The sequence below is a fragment of the Hypomesus transpacificus genome, chromosome 12 (assembly GCF_021917145.1).
Source record: "Hypomesus transpacificus isolate Combined female chromosome 12, fHypTra1, whole genome shotgun sequence".
In the NCBI taxonomy this organism is placed as follows: domain Eukaryota; kingdom Metazoa; phylum Chordata; class Actinopteri; order Osmeriformes; family Osmeridae; genus Hypomesus; species Hypomesus transpacificus.
The window spans coordinates 2,385,139-2,402,609 of record NC_061071.1 but is presented as its reverse complement, the minus strand read 5'-3'; the positions used below and the strand labels follow the sequence as shown (position 1 = coordinate 2,402,609).

Here is a 17,471-nt window from a genome sequence, read left to right as displayed (position 1 = left end):
TTTTTCTTCCGTCCTGACTGAAGATATGCCCTTCATATTCATGATTGTTTATTTGATGCTGTCATTGTGCCTTTGTTTGGTTCTGTCCCTCCAGTTTATTATAATCCAAATCCACATTTTAATGGAGGCTGTTTGCCTCTTGGTAGGCTGTTATTGCATAATGTAATGCAAGAATAGGATTTTGATTAACCTCTGTAAAATACATGTAAAATACAGCTTAAAGTACTTAAAGTACTGCAATGTAATTATGTTTAGTATTTGTGATAATCATTCTGTTGATGTTACTATTTTAGACTGTTCTGTTCTCACAGGTCAGGGTGACCTGAGTTGAAGCATGATTTAAATGACTGGGATTTGTCAGATATGTAGATTTCCTGCCTCAAGCCATACAGTTTTAAGCATAAAACCTTACATTGTTGTAACAAGTTGTGTTCTCCATATCAAACATGATAATCTAGGGAGATTTGGAAACTGCAACAATGACTGGAATACATCAGTCACTTGCAATCATTTTTCTTTTGGTTTCATGTCTAGATGACACTGAACGTCACCAATGAATTTCACATCTGGGAAACCGGAAGATTAGTATGACTGCGGAAAAGCCCCGGTATGGCTGCCCATCGTATTAGAGTGACCAGCACCGACCATGTCCTCCCTCGTTGCAAGTCAGAGGGCACGCTCATTGACATTAGTGAGACCATCTCAGAGTCCAGTCTCACAGATGTCAAAGGTCAGTGGTCCATCCAGTCATGGTTTCTTTAACAAACCTCTAAATATTTTCTTATTGCTTCGTAAGATACAATAATTTGTTAAATAAAGACATTTCTGATTGTTGTTTTAACTTTTTTCTGACTTTCCAGTGCCTTCTCCCAGTGCCTTGAGGCTTGACACCTCAGCCTCCTTTGAAACAGCCCGGGAGGTAGTTGCCATAAAAGATTACTGCCCATCGAGCTTCACTACTTTGAAGTTTTCCAAAGGCGATCGTCTCTATGTACTGGACACGTCAGGGGGTGAATGGTGGTACGCCCACAACAACACAGAGATGGGCTACATTCCATCGGCCTATGTTCAGCCAATCAGCTGCAGGAACTCTTCACTCAGTGACAGCGGCATGATAGACAATCTTGGGGAGTGCAATGACGAAGGCGCAAAGGAGTTGGACTTCCAGGGTGAGTGGTCGGGGTTTACCCTGAAGCCTATTCTACCTTGTAATAGCAACCCCTTCTCCATCCATACTTCCACCAACCCCTTCGTCAATGGCTCTCGACATGGCACACTAGACCAGAACTGTAATGAGAGAGGAATGAGGAACTCAACAGACCTGCTTCTTTTTGACACACCGGTGTCCCCCTCTACCCCCCTCTCCCCCTCCAGTTCCATTATGACTAATGGTTACAGCAGCTGCAACATCTTTGACATGACCCCCACCAGCCCAAACCCTGAGTTCCTCCAGACACTTCACAGGGACAACCCGTTCTTCAGGAGCAAACGGTCCTACAGTTTATCAGAGCTATCCACCCTACAGGCACAATCCAATGCTACTGTGCCTTCCTCTGGGCTGTTTACTGGGCTCAAAGCTCCATCTCCAGAGCAGTTTCAGAGCAGAGAGGATTTCAGGACTGCATGGTTAAACCATCGCAAGTTGGCCAGATCTTGTCACGACCTTGATTCCCTGGGTCAAAGTCCTGGTTGGGGTCAGACACAACCCGTAGAGACCAACATTGTGTGCAGGCTAGACAGCAGCGGTGGGACTGTTCAGCTTCCAGACACCCACATCAGTATCCATGTTCCTGAAGGCCATGTTGCTGCTGAAGACACCCAGCAGATCTCCATGAAGGCCCTGCTGGATCCTCCATTGGAGCTCAACAACGACCGGTGCTCCACCGTGAGCCCCTTGGTGGAGATCAAGCTGAGTAACATGGAGATCAAGTCCTTCATCACCCTGGAGATAAATGTGTCGGTGGTGGTGAAGAGCGATAGCAGCCAGATAGCTGAAATCCTCTGTGTCCGGAGCGACTGTAAGGAAGGTCCCTACACTCCCATCCCTCATGCTTACATATACAAGGACACAGTGCAGGTACAGCTTGATAACCTAGAACCATGTATGTTTGTGGCAGTGGTAGTGCAGGCCCATCTGCTTAGCGTCAATACAACAGTATGGGACCACGTTCAGAAGAAAATCACACTGGGTGTCTATGGGCCCAAATACATCCATCCCTCTTTCAAGACTGTGGTGGCTATATTTGGGCATGACTGTGCACCCAAATCTCTATTGGTAAATGAGGTGGGTCGGCAGGCCAATTCTACCCCTCCAGTGGCCCTCCAGTTATGGGGGAAGCATCGGTTTGTCCTAGGCTATCCGCAGGACCTCCGGATAGGATTATACTCCAACATGTCAAATTATGAGGTAAAGGCAAATGAGTCATCCAGGATTGTCCGAGGCTTCCAGGTCAAGCTAGGGAAGGTGAGCCGACTCCTGTACATGATCACCTCGCACAACCCCGATGACATCTCAGACTTCACCCTGCGAGTCCAAGTCAAGGATGTTTTGGACTGCATCCTGGCCCAGTTCTGTGTGCAAACGCCACAACCTCCTCCAAAGAATGGAGCACGGATAACTGGCCAGAGAAGGTTCCTGAAAAAGAAAGAGGTGGGTAAGATCGTTCTCTCTCCTCTGGCCATCACTACAAAATACCCTCAGTTTCAGGAACGACGTATCACCAGTCTTAAATTTGGGAAGTTGCTGAAAACCGTGATCAGGCAAACTAAGAGTCAGTATCTGTTGGAATACAAGAAGGGAGACATAATCGCTTTGCTGAGTGAGGAGAAAATTAAGCTCAGAGGACAACTGTGGACCAAAGAGTGGTATATAGGATATTATCAGGGGAAAACAGGCCTTGTTCACGCAAAGAATGTTCTGGTTTTAGGGAAAGTCAAGCCTATCTATTTCTGTGGGCCGGATCTCACGACAACCATGCTGCTGGAGCAGATCTTGAAACCATGTAAGTTCCTCACTTACATTTACGCCTCTGTGAGGACGATACTGATGGAGAATGTGGGGAGCTGGAGAGCCTTTGCAGATGCTCTTGGATACAGTAACCTTCCTTTGGCTTATTTTTGTCGGACTGAATTGGACAATGAGCCCGAAAGGGTGGCGTCAGTTCTGGAGAAGCTCAAAGAGGAGTGCAACAGCATGGAGAACAAGGAGAGAAAGTCCTTCCAGAGAGAACTCATGGCGGTAAGAGTGTGTGTGTGTATGTATGTGTGTGTGTGTGTGTGGGGGGGGGGGGGGGTTGTGCGCATAGATTTGTGAGTGCTTCATTACTACAGTATATATCATTGGCATTGGAGTATGAGACGTTCAGATGCTACTATAATGCGTTCCCATTCTGTCAAAGGCAATGAAGCAGTGAGATGGGATTAGAACTTGTTGGTCTGCTGATGTATTCACATGTAGTAAACACATTGCCTTATGCCTCAGGGGGGTTGTATTTGAAGGAGAGTCCCTTGACAGTGTATGAATCAGAATTATAATAGAATACAGTTTCTGCTGTGAGGCTGTTGTGGTTTTGATAATGTACTGTGTACCTCTTATTCTGTTATATTTTAGAAGTCCATGGACATATCCCTGAATTAGGTGTTATTACAGACTAACAATACTTCTGTTGAAAGGTATATATTAATAATGTATAGGAGCCTACATTTGTTTTTTTAGAAGATATTTGAAATTGTTTCTTAGAACCAGCAATACATAGCAGTTAAAGCAATGGTGGTTCTGAACTTTATTACTTGTATGGATATACTTTTATGGCCATTAGGACTATCAAGATGGAATGAAAATTGAAATTGATGACTTTTGCAGTGTAGCCCCACCCTGACTTATGGCAGCGACTAGGGAAAGCAAAGAGGCTGTCTGTAAGTGCTGTTTCAGCCATTCTAGAGTGGTACTAAATGAACACCCAGCTGCAACTTTAGAAGCCTCCGCTAAGTTCTGCTCAGCACAACTGAAAATAAACCTTTAGGTCTTTTGTTATTGTAAATTAAGATGAATAATGTACATACTATATATGCATGGCGACAAGATTATGTATAGCATTGAGATGGATTGTTTATGGTGAACACAAGGTTTTGTCTATATGTTATCTTTTCACTCCGGCCACCTGTGTTAGACTCCGGGTGAAAAGGGAAAGCTTGCAAATTCTCTCATAACTGAGATACAGTGGATACTGTTTTTATAGTGGCTCAGACTAAATGGATCTATTTTGGTCCCCATTACTCACCTTGTTTTAGCAGTTTATAGTATTGAGTGATGGGAATGTGTTCGACTGAGAATGCTTCAGTCCCTGATATGGGGTTGGACTTAGGTTGTGGTTCATTACAGTCATTAGATCTTTAATGCTGCTTTTACTGATGCTTCCATATAAGGTATTTTCTCTTTTGTCCATCCACATTTTTTACAGCCAAAGTCAGTAAGTGCAACAAGCTTGAGACTCTAACTTACACACACAACAATTTCACCTTTAGACTGAGTAATCTTTATGAAATATTTAATTCTAGACCTAAGAGGCTTACTGTTCAGTATGCATTGTTTGACAGATGAACTACGATTTAGTCATGTGTGGATTAGTTAATTCTTTCCCTAAAATAGCAGATATTATATCATTGTTACAGAATGAGACATTCCGTTTGTAGCATTTTAGGCTAATTAGTCTAGATTTCCTATCAAAGATTTAATTCACAAGATAATAGACAGAGAGGTGACCGATAGTCATCTCTGTAGCTCAGCTGTTAGCCATGGAAGCACAAGGTAATGTGTCTGTTGGTGTCTGACAGGTTCTCATGTGAAATGTGAGGAGATTCCGACCAAGGTGGGTTTGGAGAAGGGGTGGCTTGGGGGTGGAAATGCACGGCACACCACAATACATTTCTAGTTGATGGATCATGTTACCCTGCTAGCTCCCGCATTACTTGTCAAAGGGAAGAGCCAGAGGCTAAGAAGAGAGAGATGGAAAATGAACATAAATATATTCTGTTTATGGTAGTAGCCCATATGGTTTCTTAGCTAGGAGTACTGGAACACTTTGAAAAGTTGGTTAAAACCAGAGCAAAATGAAGGACATTCAGCGTATCTGAATGCTTCGTAACATAGGCTAATGCATTCAGAGAACAAACATTGTCTCAGGCTCCAGCCTTCTACCGTACTTGCCCACAACAATCCCTAGGTCAAATCCCAGGTCTTTACCCCTCTCCAACAACAGACTGCTACACACCACAAACTGCTGAGGCAGTGAGTTTTTGTCTCTCCTATAAAAACCTCAGTGACTTTAATGAGTAGGCTGAGTCCTTGTTAATGGTGTTCTCTCCTCGCCACCTCTCTTTCTGTCGGTGTTCCCCTTCTTCTCTCCCTTCCCCGCCGGTTTTAAGGACAAGTGATTCGAAATGCGAGGCAAGGTGCAGGCTCATTTGTACTGTCAGACAGATAACCATTTCAGGAGCCCAGAGGCCCAGTGTCCATTTAATCTGTCAGTCAGTAGTCAGGGCTGTCAACCCACTCCCCAGTCCCCAGACAGTGTAGAGAGAATGTCAGAGAGATAGAGGACAGTCGGGAGAAACAATGTCTTTTTCGGTGAGGTGTCCCTTACAGCCTTCCAGTCTACATCAGTATTCATGCCATTCACTCCGCAGGGTGATTGAAGCTTGACAATCCAAAGATCTGGTGTGGAGAAAATATTCTGTAAATAGCTTGGCTCTTTTATGGGGTGGAGATAGTCATGGCTGACCTGAATGTTGTATTGAAGCAGTTGTATTGTATTGACCACTGTTTGAAAATGAAATTGTATCCCTCACTCAAGTGTGTAAAAGGATTGTTGAAAAAGTTATATTTTCGCTTTGGCTACCTTTTAAAAAAACATTTCTATATATATTGTAGTCCAAGTGATACTAGCGTGGGGACAGTGAGCAGTGAAAAGTGGATGCAGCACATTCTGTATGTAGCTGAGAAGATTTATATGGCAATGACTCAGCATGGGAAAGACTAACCAAATCATACTGCATATTGTGCCTGAGCCTAAGCCTGACTGGCTTGACCAAGGGGAGTGGGGGGGGGGGGGGGGGGGTGAAGGGGAGGGGCCGGCGGTGGGGACTGGCGGTGGGGGCCCTCTAAGTTTAGTCGGTTGTCATTGTCAGCAGATGGGTGGGAGCCAGCGGGGGCAGATGGGCAGTGGAGTGGGCAGCTCTATCATAGATAATTATGACGGAAAAGTGAGACCTGATTCAGCACTCTGGGCTCATTAAAATACAGTCCCATTCCCAGCAGGTGGCTCTGGCCACTCGAACAACTTTGGAATGCTTTGAGGCTGGTCTGCTCCCCAGTCTGACTGACACACAGCCTGCTGGTATGTGTCCCATATGGTTTGCCAACAAAGGGACATGAGTACCACCGACCGAATCTACATAAAGATAGGGAGGAAGAACTTGGCAGCAGTGCCTTATTAAGAAGAATCCATTCTTTTATAGACTGGTCAGCATTCCTGAGATCAGGCACATTCGACCTGTGTGAATTGTCCTTCTCTGCTGTCTCTATCTTCGGTATTGGATAGTGTTCTGTGCTGAGCACAGTCAATTGGCTCGCCACCTCCTGTGATTCTGATGAAGGGAAAGACTGAACATCACGTCTCTGTTCTCCTGTTGAGTGTTTTTTTTTTTGCCCAGGCAGGAGATTACCACTTATTTTCTTGGGCTTCCAAGGTTTATTCTCATTCCGCACATGCCTGCCTGTGTGTTAGGTGAGACCAGGCAGCGGCTGGCTCTCTTTCCCTGATCTCTCCTGGAGATGGTGAAGGATCCTCCTAAGCTTTGATGACACGTTTCAGTATGCACACCCACTTGTCCACTATTCTGGAAGTGTGTCTGCATGCGTTTACAGCATGTGGGCATGCTGTATTTCTTTCAATTACACCATTCTTCAAATGTCAGTTCCATTAGTCTAATTCTCCTCTCTAAATCACGGGAAGGAATGCAGTGCTGTTAGCTGGCTGTTGAGAAAGGGTGCCATCCATAACATTGGATTCAAGGTGGCATGTGTGTCTCTTTGCTCCTGCTAGGCCTTGTTAAAGATGGACTGCCAGGGCTTGGTGGCCAGGCTGACCATGGACCTAATCCTGCTGACCACAGCGGTGGAGGTGGCCACGCGCTGGAGGGAACTGGCTGAGAAGCTGGCCAGGGTGTCCAAGCAGCAGATGGAAGCCTACGAGGCGCCGCACAGGGACAAGAACGGACAGTTGGACAATTCGGTGAGCCTCTGACCCCCTTACCTCACTGGCTCGACCGCAGTCACCCTGTTGTGATTAGTTTATTTTTTATTTTTTTTGGTATCAGGCTGTGTCCTATTGTTGAACTAGTGTTTCACTGGTTTCTAATGTATGTGCATGTTCCCGTCTGTTTGTGGCCTTGCCAGTCAATGTGGAAGCCAGCCTATGACTTCCTGTTGACCTGGGCCGCCCGGATCGGGGACAGCTACCGGGATGTGATCCAGGAGCTGCACCTGGGCCTGGACAAGATGAAGAACCCCATCACCAAACGCTGGAAGCACCTGACAGGCACCCTGATCCTGGTCAACTGCCTGGATGTCCTCCGCAGCTCCGCCTTCAGTCCTGCCTGCCAGGGGGACTTTGCCATCTGAAGGAGCCAGCCGTCTAGTCCTCCTCTGTGCCCGACTCTCTCTGTCTGTTCTCTCTGTCTCTCCCCCCCCCCTCGCCTTAGGCCCTCTAGTTACGCCTCAGGACCACACAACCATGTAGATCCAGACTCACTGTCAGACTTTGAACCTCTTTTGCTTCGCACGTGAGCTTATTGATCCTACTGACCCGGACTCGGAGCACATTAAAAGACCATTAGGTTTGCTGGGAACATCATTCCTACAGTTCTCACTCTTTCTGTCTCTCTCTCTTTCTCTGCCTCTCTTTCTTTCTCTCTCTCTCGTTGCTCTCTCTCTATCTCTCTCTCTATCTCTCTCTTGGACTGGTGAGTAAGTAAAGCCAAAATGTTGACATGGTTTTCCCTCCATTTGAGAAGGGGTGCTTTTTAATCAGTCTATTGCTACAAACAGTATATTTTCTACATTAAGTGGCATAGCAGCTGTTTTTCATGGTATTTTGTGAAAATGTGTTTTTCAAATAGAAACTTTTCTGAAATACTTTTTTTAAATGATCCAGCAATGATAATGACCTATTCACAGTACACATGCCCCTTTTTCCACCTGGGGCATCCCTCTGCTTACTGTTTCTGTAGGTAACAAACCTTTTTTTGCTTGCCAAAAACATGTAGGCGATAGTTCTTTCTACTACATTTAGTGTTCATTTCACATATGTGCATGCAGAAAAAGAGTCACAAAAGTTATCACAGAAAACACTACAACTTACATGCAGTATTACTGTATAGTTTTCTTCCCACTTATTGAGATTTTACTAAGTGGATAGTCATAAAACCAGTTGGCTGCTCTCTAGGTAACGCTGTTTTCAGTGCTGTCCTGTGCAGCATACTTCACAACTTCTTCCTTTGTATCTTTGGTTTAGCAGGCAGATCAAAATCTTTAATTTCTTAAGGGAGTTGTAATTTGTTAGTAAGTGTTAATTAGCTCTATTCAGCAAGAGGACTTTTCCTTTTAGGGAAGCATGGTCTTATTGAAACTAGCTCTGCTTTCCTAATTTTGAAACATTAAAATGTGAGATGTAACAAATATGGTCCCAAGTTTACATCTAAAAAATAAGTACCCAAGCAGACTGATTTCCCAATACTCTCAGCCATCTTTATGTTATACTAGTTTCTGTTCCATAGAACTTCCGACACGAAAGAAGCCTTTCACCCTTGATTTTTCTAGATTTTACGCCGTTTCTTCCTTTTAGTCAGAGAACAATCAACTCTGCGTTGATAGTTTCAAATGTTTGTATTTCCATGTAATGTGAAGGTTTCCAGTGCAACAAGTGTGGTTTTGTATGTTTTGTGAAAGCAAAAGAAACGTTAATAGTAATACGTGTAGTTTAAAATATCAATTTAAAGTCATGTTATATTGACTGATCACGCTGGTCTGTGACATCTTCTACAAAGTAATGTTATGAGGTTGTCGGCAATTTGTTGACTAGAACAGGAGAACACTGTCTAAATTCACTCAATAAACTGGCTGTCAATTTCAAAGTGCCTCAATCAGACAGAAAGGGATTTATGGTCTGTTTTTACTCCCTGTATTTGTACCTTGATGCACATCATGACATCCATATTTGAACAGACAAACATCACATCTCTACTCTTCTGAGGCCATGGGCTTGTCAGAGCACATAGCCTGTGTGAAAATTAAAAGTTATTTCATTCTTTAAGAACACAGATTGAAAAGTATTTAAGTATTTTCTTTAACTTTCTAATCAGAGGGGCTGCTAAAGATAGGGTAAATATACACAGACATCATATTATAAATGTTAGGATCAATTGGAAGAAACTGGTGGTAGAAACTCAAGTCAATATAAGCTTGTGGATTTGCAACACATTGGCAATAGAATGTGTCCCTGCTCTACAATGTACATTCCTCAATGCATAGATCACAGTGCATTTTCTATAATTGACGGTCACACGCTAAGAACAGACACCAATAGACCCAGGCACGCACACAAACACACACCCACACACACGCTTTAATGCGGTTAATTAAAGCTGTGATAATTATTCTCCCTAGCCAGTGGAAGGTCGGCTCCCTGTGTTGAGGGGCACCTTGGTCTCCCTTCCTGCTTTGAGATGAGTCACGGCTGAGCATTTTTTCCCGTCTCCTGGTAACGGCTCAATACCCAATCCCAGGCCGTGCGCAGGGAGAGGGTCACGCCATTGTCTAAGTATGACCCCTCCGCTTCTGAGTCACACAGGAAACAACCAATACCCATGAGACGCTTGGATCGGTCCAAGCCCCAGTGTGTACGAGCGGGTGAGATCCCACAGTATGTAGATGCAAAGTAGCCTGCGACTGACAGGTCGAAGACATGTTAAGAATAGAATGCTTGGGAAAAAGCTATGCATTTCTAAAGCCACTTGTTAAGTTTCTCCTCATCCCTAACCCCATGGTTAATTCTTAATTTCGGGTCTGAAATGGAAAGAACTCTCTAATAATAAGGTTATTGGTGCTGATTGATAGAGGGAGCAGAAATGAATTTTCGGCGATTTACTGAGTGGTGTGTCACTCAATTTAATACCCTGTATCACAGGCATCACAACTGGCCTTGAATCTTAAATTAATGAGTGAGTGAGTGAGTGAGTGAGTGTGTGTGTGTGTGTGTGTGTGTCAGAGAATGTGTGTTATCCCTCATAACAGCTGTAATTCACAGGAGGGAGAAAATATTGGTCGAATACTCTCCTTTGATGATTTGCTGTCTCCATGGTAACCTTTCCATATAAACACTTACCAAGGTTATGTGGAGAGACCGTGTTTTCTCTGTCTGACAGATGGAGAAGTGCTTGAATGGCAGTTCTCTCCAGGCAGGGGAAAATACGGGTGTAGCTCCTGACTGAATCTAATCAGATAGAATTTCTTTATTAAGATTTCACCAGCTATCAGCAGACAATTTGGATGAGATTGGATATTACAGAGACTCTGTTAAACTGTGTAGCATTGTAAAAGCCTTAGCGCACACTCACAGCATCCCGTGCTAAAAGCCTAAATGTGTTCTTTGTCTCACAAGTCCCACTCACTTTTTCACTTCAATCCCAGGAGGCCCATACATCACACTGTCAAATGGGAGAAAGAAGCGAATCACCGTAGGCCTCTCTACCAGGCTGCTGGTCAGTGCTGCAGCAGCACTGAGGACAGGTTCTTTTATCAGTCTCACTGGTTCAGCAGTCGAGGGAAAAGCAAGAAAGGGAGGGAACTGGAAGAGGACTGATTATTCTGTCCTTTTACTCCGCTAATCAATGAAAGGTCTTTGGTACTCCTCTCACGGCCCTCTTAAATGAAAAAGGCTACTTACTAACAACCCCCCCCCCCCCCCCCCCCCCCGACACATTAGAACCACTGCTGATTACATTAGACGGATGCTGAACATTTGGGTTTTGGGTTCAAGCGTTTCCCTGTTGTGATAAACAAAGCTCCCGAGCAAGTGTTTCCACTCTTTTCTCAGGTGCACCTTGTGTCTGCTTAGGTACTTCAGCATATCGGCTTTCATCACAGAGACAATTCAGGATCCTGAAGTGGCTAGTGCCTAGCAACACGATGGGTCTCAGGTGTTGAGTGGTCTGCTTTCCACAACAACAAGGCCGTTCCACTAGATCAGTTTCTCCACATGTCATTTTAAGGCCCACGTTTCTGGGCTGTAAAAGAAAAGAATGCCTTCATCAGTTTTTCAAATGAAACCAATTTGAGTCAACCCCCAAACGATTTTGTCGATCAAAGAAAGGACAAAGTTCAACTGTCTTGATGTGTGACTGTCACACATACAGTGGACGGCTTATGGCTTTCTTGCACAGTCCCCTTGCATGTGTGGTCTCCGTACCCTTCTCATGTTTCCCCCCTGAAAGAAGTGTCTGTTGTCCATGTGACCAGCCTGCCACAGGCCCTGCCCACCAGAGCATGATAGAAACGACCATTAGAGAAGAAACAGAAGGCTGTGAGGGGTGTGGAATCACCTGCAGAGAGAGCTTTTAGAACTCCCTCCCTTTAAAGATATCAGAACACAGCCAACATGTTTGGGCTTTTAAACACTGAGCTGTGTGCCAGTGTGACAACCACATATACTGCTCCACCCACACCCTCCAAACCCACCTCATCCCCATGCAGAGTGCGCAACCATCATCCAGTGTTTCATGGAATTAAGAGAAACAAGACAGCGACCAATTGAAATAATGAAACGGACAGGAATCAATGCCTCCCCTGCAGTACTAGCCTGCTGTATAATGCATAAGCCGGCATGGGTGGGAGTCTCAGATGGCAGCCGGCTGGCTTTCTTCTCCACAGAGGCCCATTCGGCAACTGAGCGTGGGGCCTTTGTGTCACTTGAGGGGACAGGGATGGGCCGAATAACAAGTTTATTTACATGGCGCTGATCTGAGGAGAGCCTGTTTGGTGCTTTTCTCCTGGTTTACTGATCTTATCCCCATTACATCCACAATCAATGGGCTACACTGGGCTAGGGGTAATAAGAGAGGGTCCGGGTTGCGCTGACTCAGGTTCACTGCGGCTTTAGGACTCCTCTGTCTGTTTCAAGAGAACTCTCATCTGCATTAAGAAGAACACAAAAGTTGTCATATTTTATCAAATGGTTCGTTTTTTGGGGTTTATTGAATAATGGGATGAGCTCAGCCAGTCTATACAACACTTATGATCCCACACTGATTGTAGGACTTATTGTGTTTGTGTTTGACAGTATGTGTGCTTTGTACTGAATCGCTCAAGCATTTCCTGCTCTGCACAATAAAAAATAAATCGATATATTTTCGTCATTTGCTAAGAACCAGGGATTCTTATTGTTGTATGGAGGTGTTGTTCTGACATCTAGCGGAGATTCTGGAAACAGCAAGAACTTTTGGCTTTAGCTCCTATTTGGATGCACTATAAAGGCCTAGCAGTAGATGTCGGCAGAGCCAATGTGAATGCAGACGTTTATTTTAAACGGTACGCATTCAGCTCCACAATTGAAAAACTAATATTAAGATACCAGTAACAAGCAGAATCAAAATTTGAAAATGCTGCAATCCCATCCGTATTGTGGATTTCTAGTCTACAGTATTGGTGGATCCTAAAGCTTTTGTGGGCTATAATGAGGTTGTTATGCCTCAATAAGATTGTCTGACATTAATGATTAGAGTAAAAGTAACGTGTAATGACAACGGGAACAACTAAGTCGTGTTTCTTCATTAGGCTATGTATTACCCTAATGGGCGGGGTCGGCAACTGGTACATGTCGCCTTGGCTTGTGCGCAACCCTGGATAAGGCGCGTAGTGTAGGCTACTTTCCATACTATGTACTGCACTATGCAAGTGCTACAAGTGTAGAGGTCTCTCTGAAGTATGTCCTTGCTGACAGAAAACCTTTTCCTCGTTGCCATGAAAACTGGCATGACAAGATTAGCATATTCCAAGGATTTTGAAAACGGAAAATGCTGAATCCACTCTGTTGTACTCGTGTATATTCGGTCTGATTTTGGAATTTTGCAGCTGCAGCTATCAGGATGTCAAATGTGCTGGAGCCATATAATGTATTCTGAGATGTATTCTTCTACGTCTGTGCGTTCTTTTCAGAGCATTGGGCGCTGATTTGGATTGTTCCACCGCGTTACACACAGGCATCTCAATCGGAACACCGATGTCTTATTCCTAGGCTGTTCCATTATTGTTCTTATAAGTAAACTATTAATGGTTGAGTTTTATTTATTTAATTAATCTTACAATGGGGAATAGTTATTCAAACTTGGCTGCATTTCAGTCTCTACATATTGTCATGCTGGGCTTAGATTCCGCTGGTAAAACGACTGTTCTATACCGTCTGAAATTCAACGAATTCGTGAACACTGTTCCCACGATTGGTTTCAACACGGAAAAGATTAAACTAAGCAATGGAACTGCTAAGGGAATAAGTTGTCATTTTTGGGACGTCGGTGGACAGGAGAAGCTGAGGCCTTTGTGGAAACCGTACAGTCGTTGCACCGATGGTATAATTTATGTTGTGGACTCGGTTGATGTGGACAGACTTGAAGAAGCAAAAACGGAACTGCATAAAATAACAAAATTCGCAGAGAACCAAGGGACTCCTCTACTAGTAATAGCCAACAAGCAGGACCTTCCCAAGTCTCTGTCTGTTAGTGAGATTGAGAAACAACTGGCACTGCACGAACTGAGCACCTCCACACCCTATCATGTTCAACCTGCATGTGCCATCATAGGAGAAGGTCTTCACGACGGGATGGACAAGTTATATGACATGATTGTAAAGAGAAGAAAATCTCTGAAACAAAAGAAAAAGCGATAATGATATTTTTCTTCATACACTGTGACTGACCATTTCCACATTCTTGAGGCAAAAACTCCACAAGATGTATATGTGTAGAAATATGATTTTATGCTTTTTTCTCACCTTGACGGCCCTTACATCTGTAAAAACGTGTTTGATGAACACCATATCGGCACTTCCCTCCTTTTTGGACACTATTTTTCACAGACAAAATGAACAACGGGCTGGCACCTGTACAGTTATCCCTGCTAAATCCATGCTCTTCTTGACTGCAGTTTGTTACTATACAGCACTTGTGGACAGCACACAGTAGCTATATTCTCACAGAATCCCATAATATGAATTGGATTTCAATTCAAGAATATGCATTTCTATATTGCTATTCACTTGGCATGTTATGTTGGTTGTTAAACGTTTTACTGTCCATTTTAACATATTTACCTACTTTTTATACCTGGACTAATTTGTTTTATTACAATATAGAAGCCCTTGTAGTATTACCATATCTGGTAAAACACTATTTTAGCTTCCACAACAGGCAATGGATAGGTAAATACATCCTATGTATTACTACAATGTTCAGAATAATTACTTATAAATGTGTCAGAAAGTTTTCCTTTTTTATTAAAATGTTTCTGAAGCATGGTTTGGTATGACTTACTTTGATTTGTTCTTCTTCTGTATTACTTTAGATTAAATATACGACTCTTAAACAGTGTATGAAAACCTTTGGGTATTGTATTGAGATAGGTCAGGCCTATTGATCACTGAAAGGTAAGGGCTATTGATAGGTTGTCAGTTATTGGACTACAGTACACCAGGACTGAGACTCCCAAGCACCTCATATCATTTCACTCTCTCTGTTAATCATGCTGTGATGCCCTCATCATATGATTGTCGATTGGCCCTGCTAGATGTATCTTCGAAGGGACACAAGCCCTCGCTCCAATTCAAACAACCGCTCTCTCGCTAACCCGCTTCTCTCTTTTGTTCTAAAATATTCAGGAGCCTAGTCTCACGCACCACTGTCACCTTGTTCCCTTTCCCACTTGTGCTCATAACCACTGACACATTTCTGACAGCCACCCCCCTCGCCTCAAACCTGCCCTGACGCCCTCCCCCCTCCCTGCCCTCCTCTCATGTCCTCTCACCTGTCAGCAGTGCTGCCTCAGAGCCTTCCAGTGCTTTCCAACCTATCTCACGGAGGCTTTTAACTGCCATCTCCTGACACTTGTCGGCTTGTTAAGACTCCTCTTGCAGCAGCCGGGGCCGCAAGACTGAACATATCTGTGAGGGCAGCTGAAGAGACACTGCCTTTCATGGGTAAAAAGCCTTGGAGTCTTCTTTCTGGAGAGTGCTATTATTCTACTATGAGGATCCTATTAAAGAGTTGAGAAAGCTCTTACCCTGGATGCTCTTCCTTACATTCTTCTCCCCACCCGAAGAATAATTCTGCAGTTTACAATGTGCTAAAACTTGCATCTCTATCGTTGCCACAAGGAAAATCATGAATCATGAATTTCTGAAAGATTATTTTGATCCTGCCAGTGTAGCTAGCTGGTAAGAACGAAGGTAGTTAAAAAGACTACTGCCCTAGTTTTACTTACATTTTCAGCAGTGCTGTTGCCTCCCACATGTCTTTGATGGACGTATCCACATACTGTACACATTTGTCTGACACTTTTATAAATATTTTGGCTATTTGTTCATTTTCGGTGCTGTCTTGTGTTTATAGTGCAAGATTACATGGGTGGTCATGTATGAATTGAGGGTATCTAAACCTCTGTGATTTTTGAGAGTTTAATCCATCGTCTTTCATCTCCAGTGATATCGGCTAAGCTCTGTAAGAGATGTCTCCTTGTTTGTTTCTGCAGATCTTGCAAGTGCATTGAGATCTACAAATGTACAGGGACATGTACTAAAGCCTCCACGCATGTGTGCGAGGTTTAAGAAGAAGCAGAATATGGACAGTGCTGTCGGTTTTACCATGTCATGTTTTTCCGTTTGATTTTTCACACTGGGTCTCAAAGTCTAACACCAAAGCCCCAGTTCCTTAACAGAAACCTGCATGAAAAGGCCTCCGGTGCCATCTGAAGAAGATGAGTCCACTGTCTGCCATCTGTGGGAAGGCGTCAACATTACAGTAACGTGTGTGTGAACGTAGCTGAGATGGTGTGTGCGTTTGTATATTTGTATGTTTGAACTATCAGGTAGTTCTTTTATGTTTTCATGTTTTTCATCCTTCTTCTTGTGAGAATAAAACACTTTTTGCTAGGTTCAGCCTGAAGAATAATTCTGCTAAACAATTCTGTTTCCTCTGACAAAAGAAAGTGAGACTTTGTTACTTGTCCCCTTGAGACTTTCTCATTCCCATTCTTGTATCGGAAAGCTCTCTGCTTTCAGCTCTCAAAGCTGCTTTGCTTAGCATCTGAAGTGACTTCTTACTCACTGGGAGGGTACCTGTATTATGGAAAGAGCTAGATGGGACATATTGACTTTCAGCTCTGTAGACCCACAGTAAACATCGAGCTGAAAGCCCATTGTTTATCTCAAAAGCTTGTCTAAATACAATAGATACTGCAATGCATTTATATTTTTATAGTGTGATTAAATTAAGTGTAGCTAAACTTTAATTTTAAAATATGTTCTTGTCTAATAGGAAAGTTCTAGCATTCAGATGGTAAAAGTTTACAGAAAAAGAAAACCATGATGCCAGAAAACCCCTAATTGGTGATTAAAGAAGTGTGAGTTGTCTTCCAGAGCATGTGTCATTATTATGCGCTTATGTACTTGGCTGGTTGCTTGATTTTTTATTTTTTTAGGCATTTCTAAAAAGTTAACCAAATACAATTTCCTGCATAGTGTGAGTTACACAATCAAGCAGCAGATGCAACATATTAGCTTATACAGTATCAACATTTCACAGATTCAATAAGCACGCCAGAGAGTTAGAGTTCACTTTGTCACTGTTTTCGTCAACAACACTGTAACTGTCAGAGCTACACTTAAAGTATCTTTAATCAGAATGCAACTCTCAGACAGCAAGAGGGAGAAAGAGAGTCAGTCACCATAGACTGATGTGTCAGAGGCATTCTTCCCTCCCCTTGTCTCTCCTCCACAGCTTAAAGAGATGCTTTTGTCTGAGATCACAGAGCCGTGCTGGGGTGGCAATGACACTATCATTGCGTTGCCAACTGTGTTTGATTTCTCTGAAGGAAGTGGGGGTGGGTATAGGCGGATGAAAGGTGGACGTGCATTTTAGCATACAGCCTCGGTGATCTTTCAAGATCATCTTGTGAAACAATACCCACATACCTGAACCTCAAAATGCCAGTCAAAACTCTTGAATTCCTTTTCACATAGTATTAGTGATCACTCTGAACATTACCATATGCAGTTTGAATGTCATTTTCCCATCTGGAAAAGAGGAGACGTAATCGGAGGTCAAACAAGGGGTAATCCTGGTGCATTTCCTGGTTCCTGTTTATCCCC

At 43.5% G+C, this 17,471-nt stretch overlaps 2 protein-coding genes across 2 annotated transcripts in view; both read left to right on the top strand.

Annotated features, from left to right (window-relative positions):
- Window positions 1–9,253, top strand: part of sh3bp4a (SH3-domain binding protein 4a) — an 11,702-nt gene extending 2,449 nt beyond the window's left edge. Inside the window, exons 2-5 of the mRNA XM_047031459.1 lie at window positions 535–730; window positions 861–3,238; window positions 7,104–7,292; window positions 7,457–9,253. Coding sequence (XP_046887415.1) covers window positions 610–730; window positions 861–3,238; window positions 7,104–7,292; window positions 7,457–7,681 — 2,913 coding nt within the window. The 5' untranslated portion in view covers window positions 535–609 and the 3' untranslated portion in view covers window positions 7,682–9,253. The remainder of the gene's footprint in view (window positions 1–534; window positions 731–860; window positions 3,239–7,103; window positions 7,293–7,456) is intronic.
- A 3,723-nt stretch (window positions 9,254–12,976) lies between these two features.
- arl4ca (ADP-ribosylation factor-like 4Ca) lies at window positions 12,977–14,625 on the top strand. The gene has a single exon (XM_047030985.1). It carries the CDS (start codon window positions 13,419–13,421, stop codon window positions 13,995–13,997), a length of 579 nt encoding a protein of 192 aa, XP_046886941.1. The 5' UTR covers window positions 12,977–13,418; the 3' UTR covers window positions 13,998–14,625.
- Window positions 14,626–17,471: the final 2,846 nt, after the last annotated feature.

What these genes read in the sequence shown, in the direction of transcription:
- arl4ca (XM_047030985.1), top strand. Translation starts at nt 13,419, where the DNA reads ATGGGGAATAGTTATTCAAACTTGGCTGCATTTCAGTCTCTACATATT.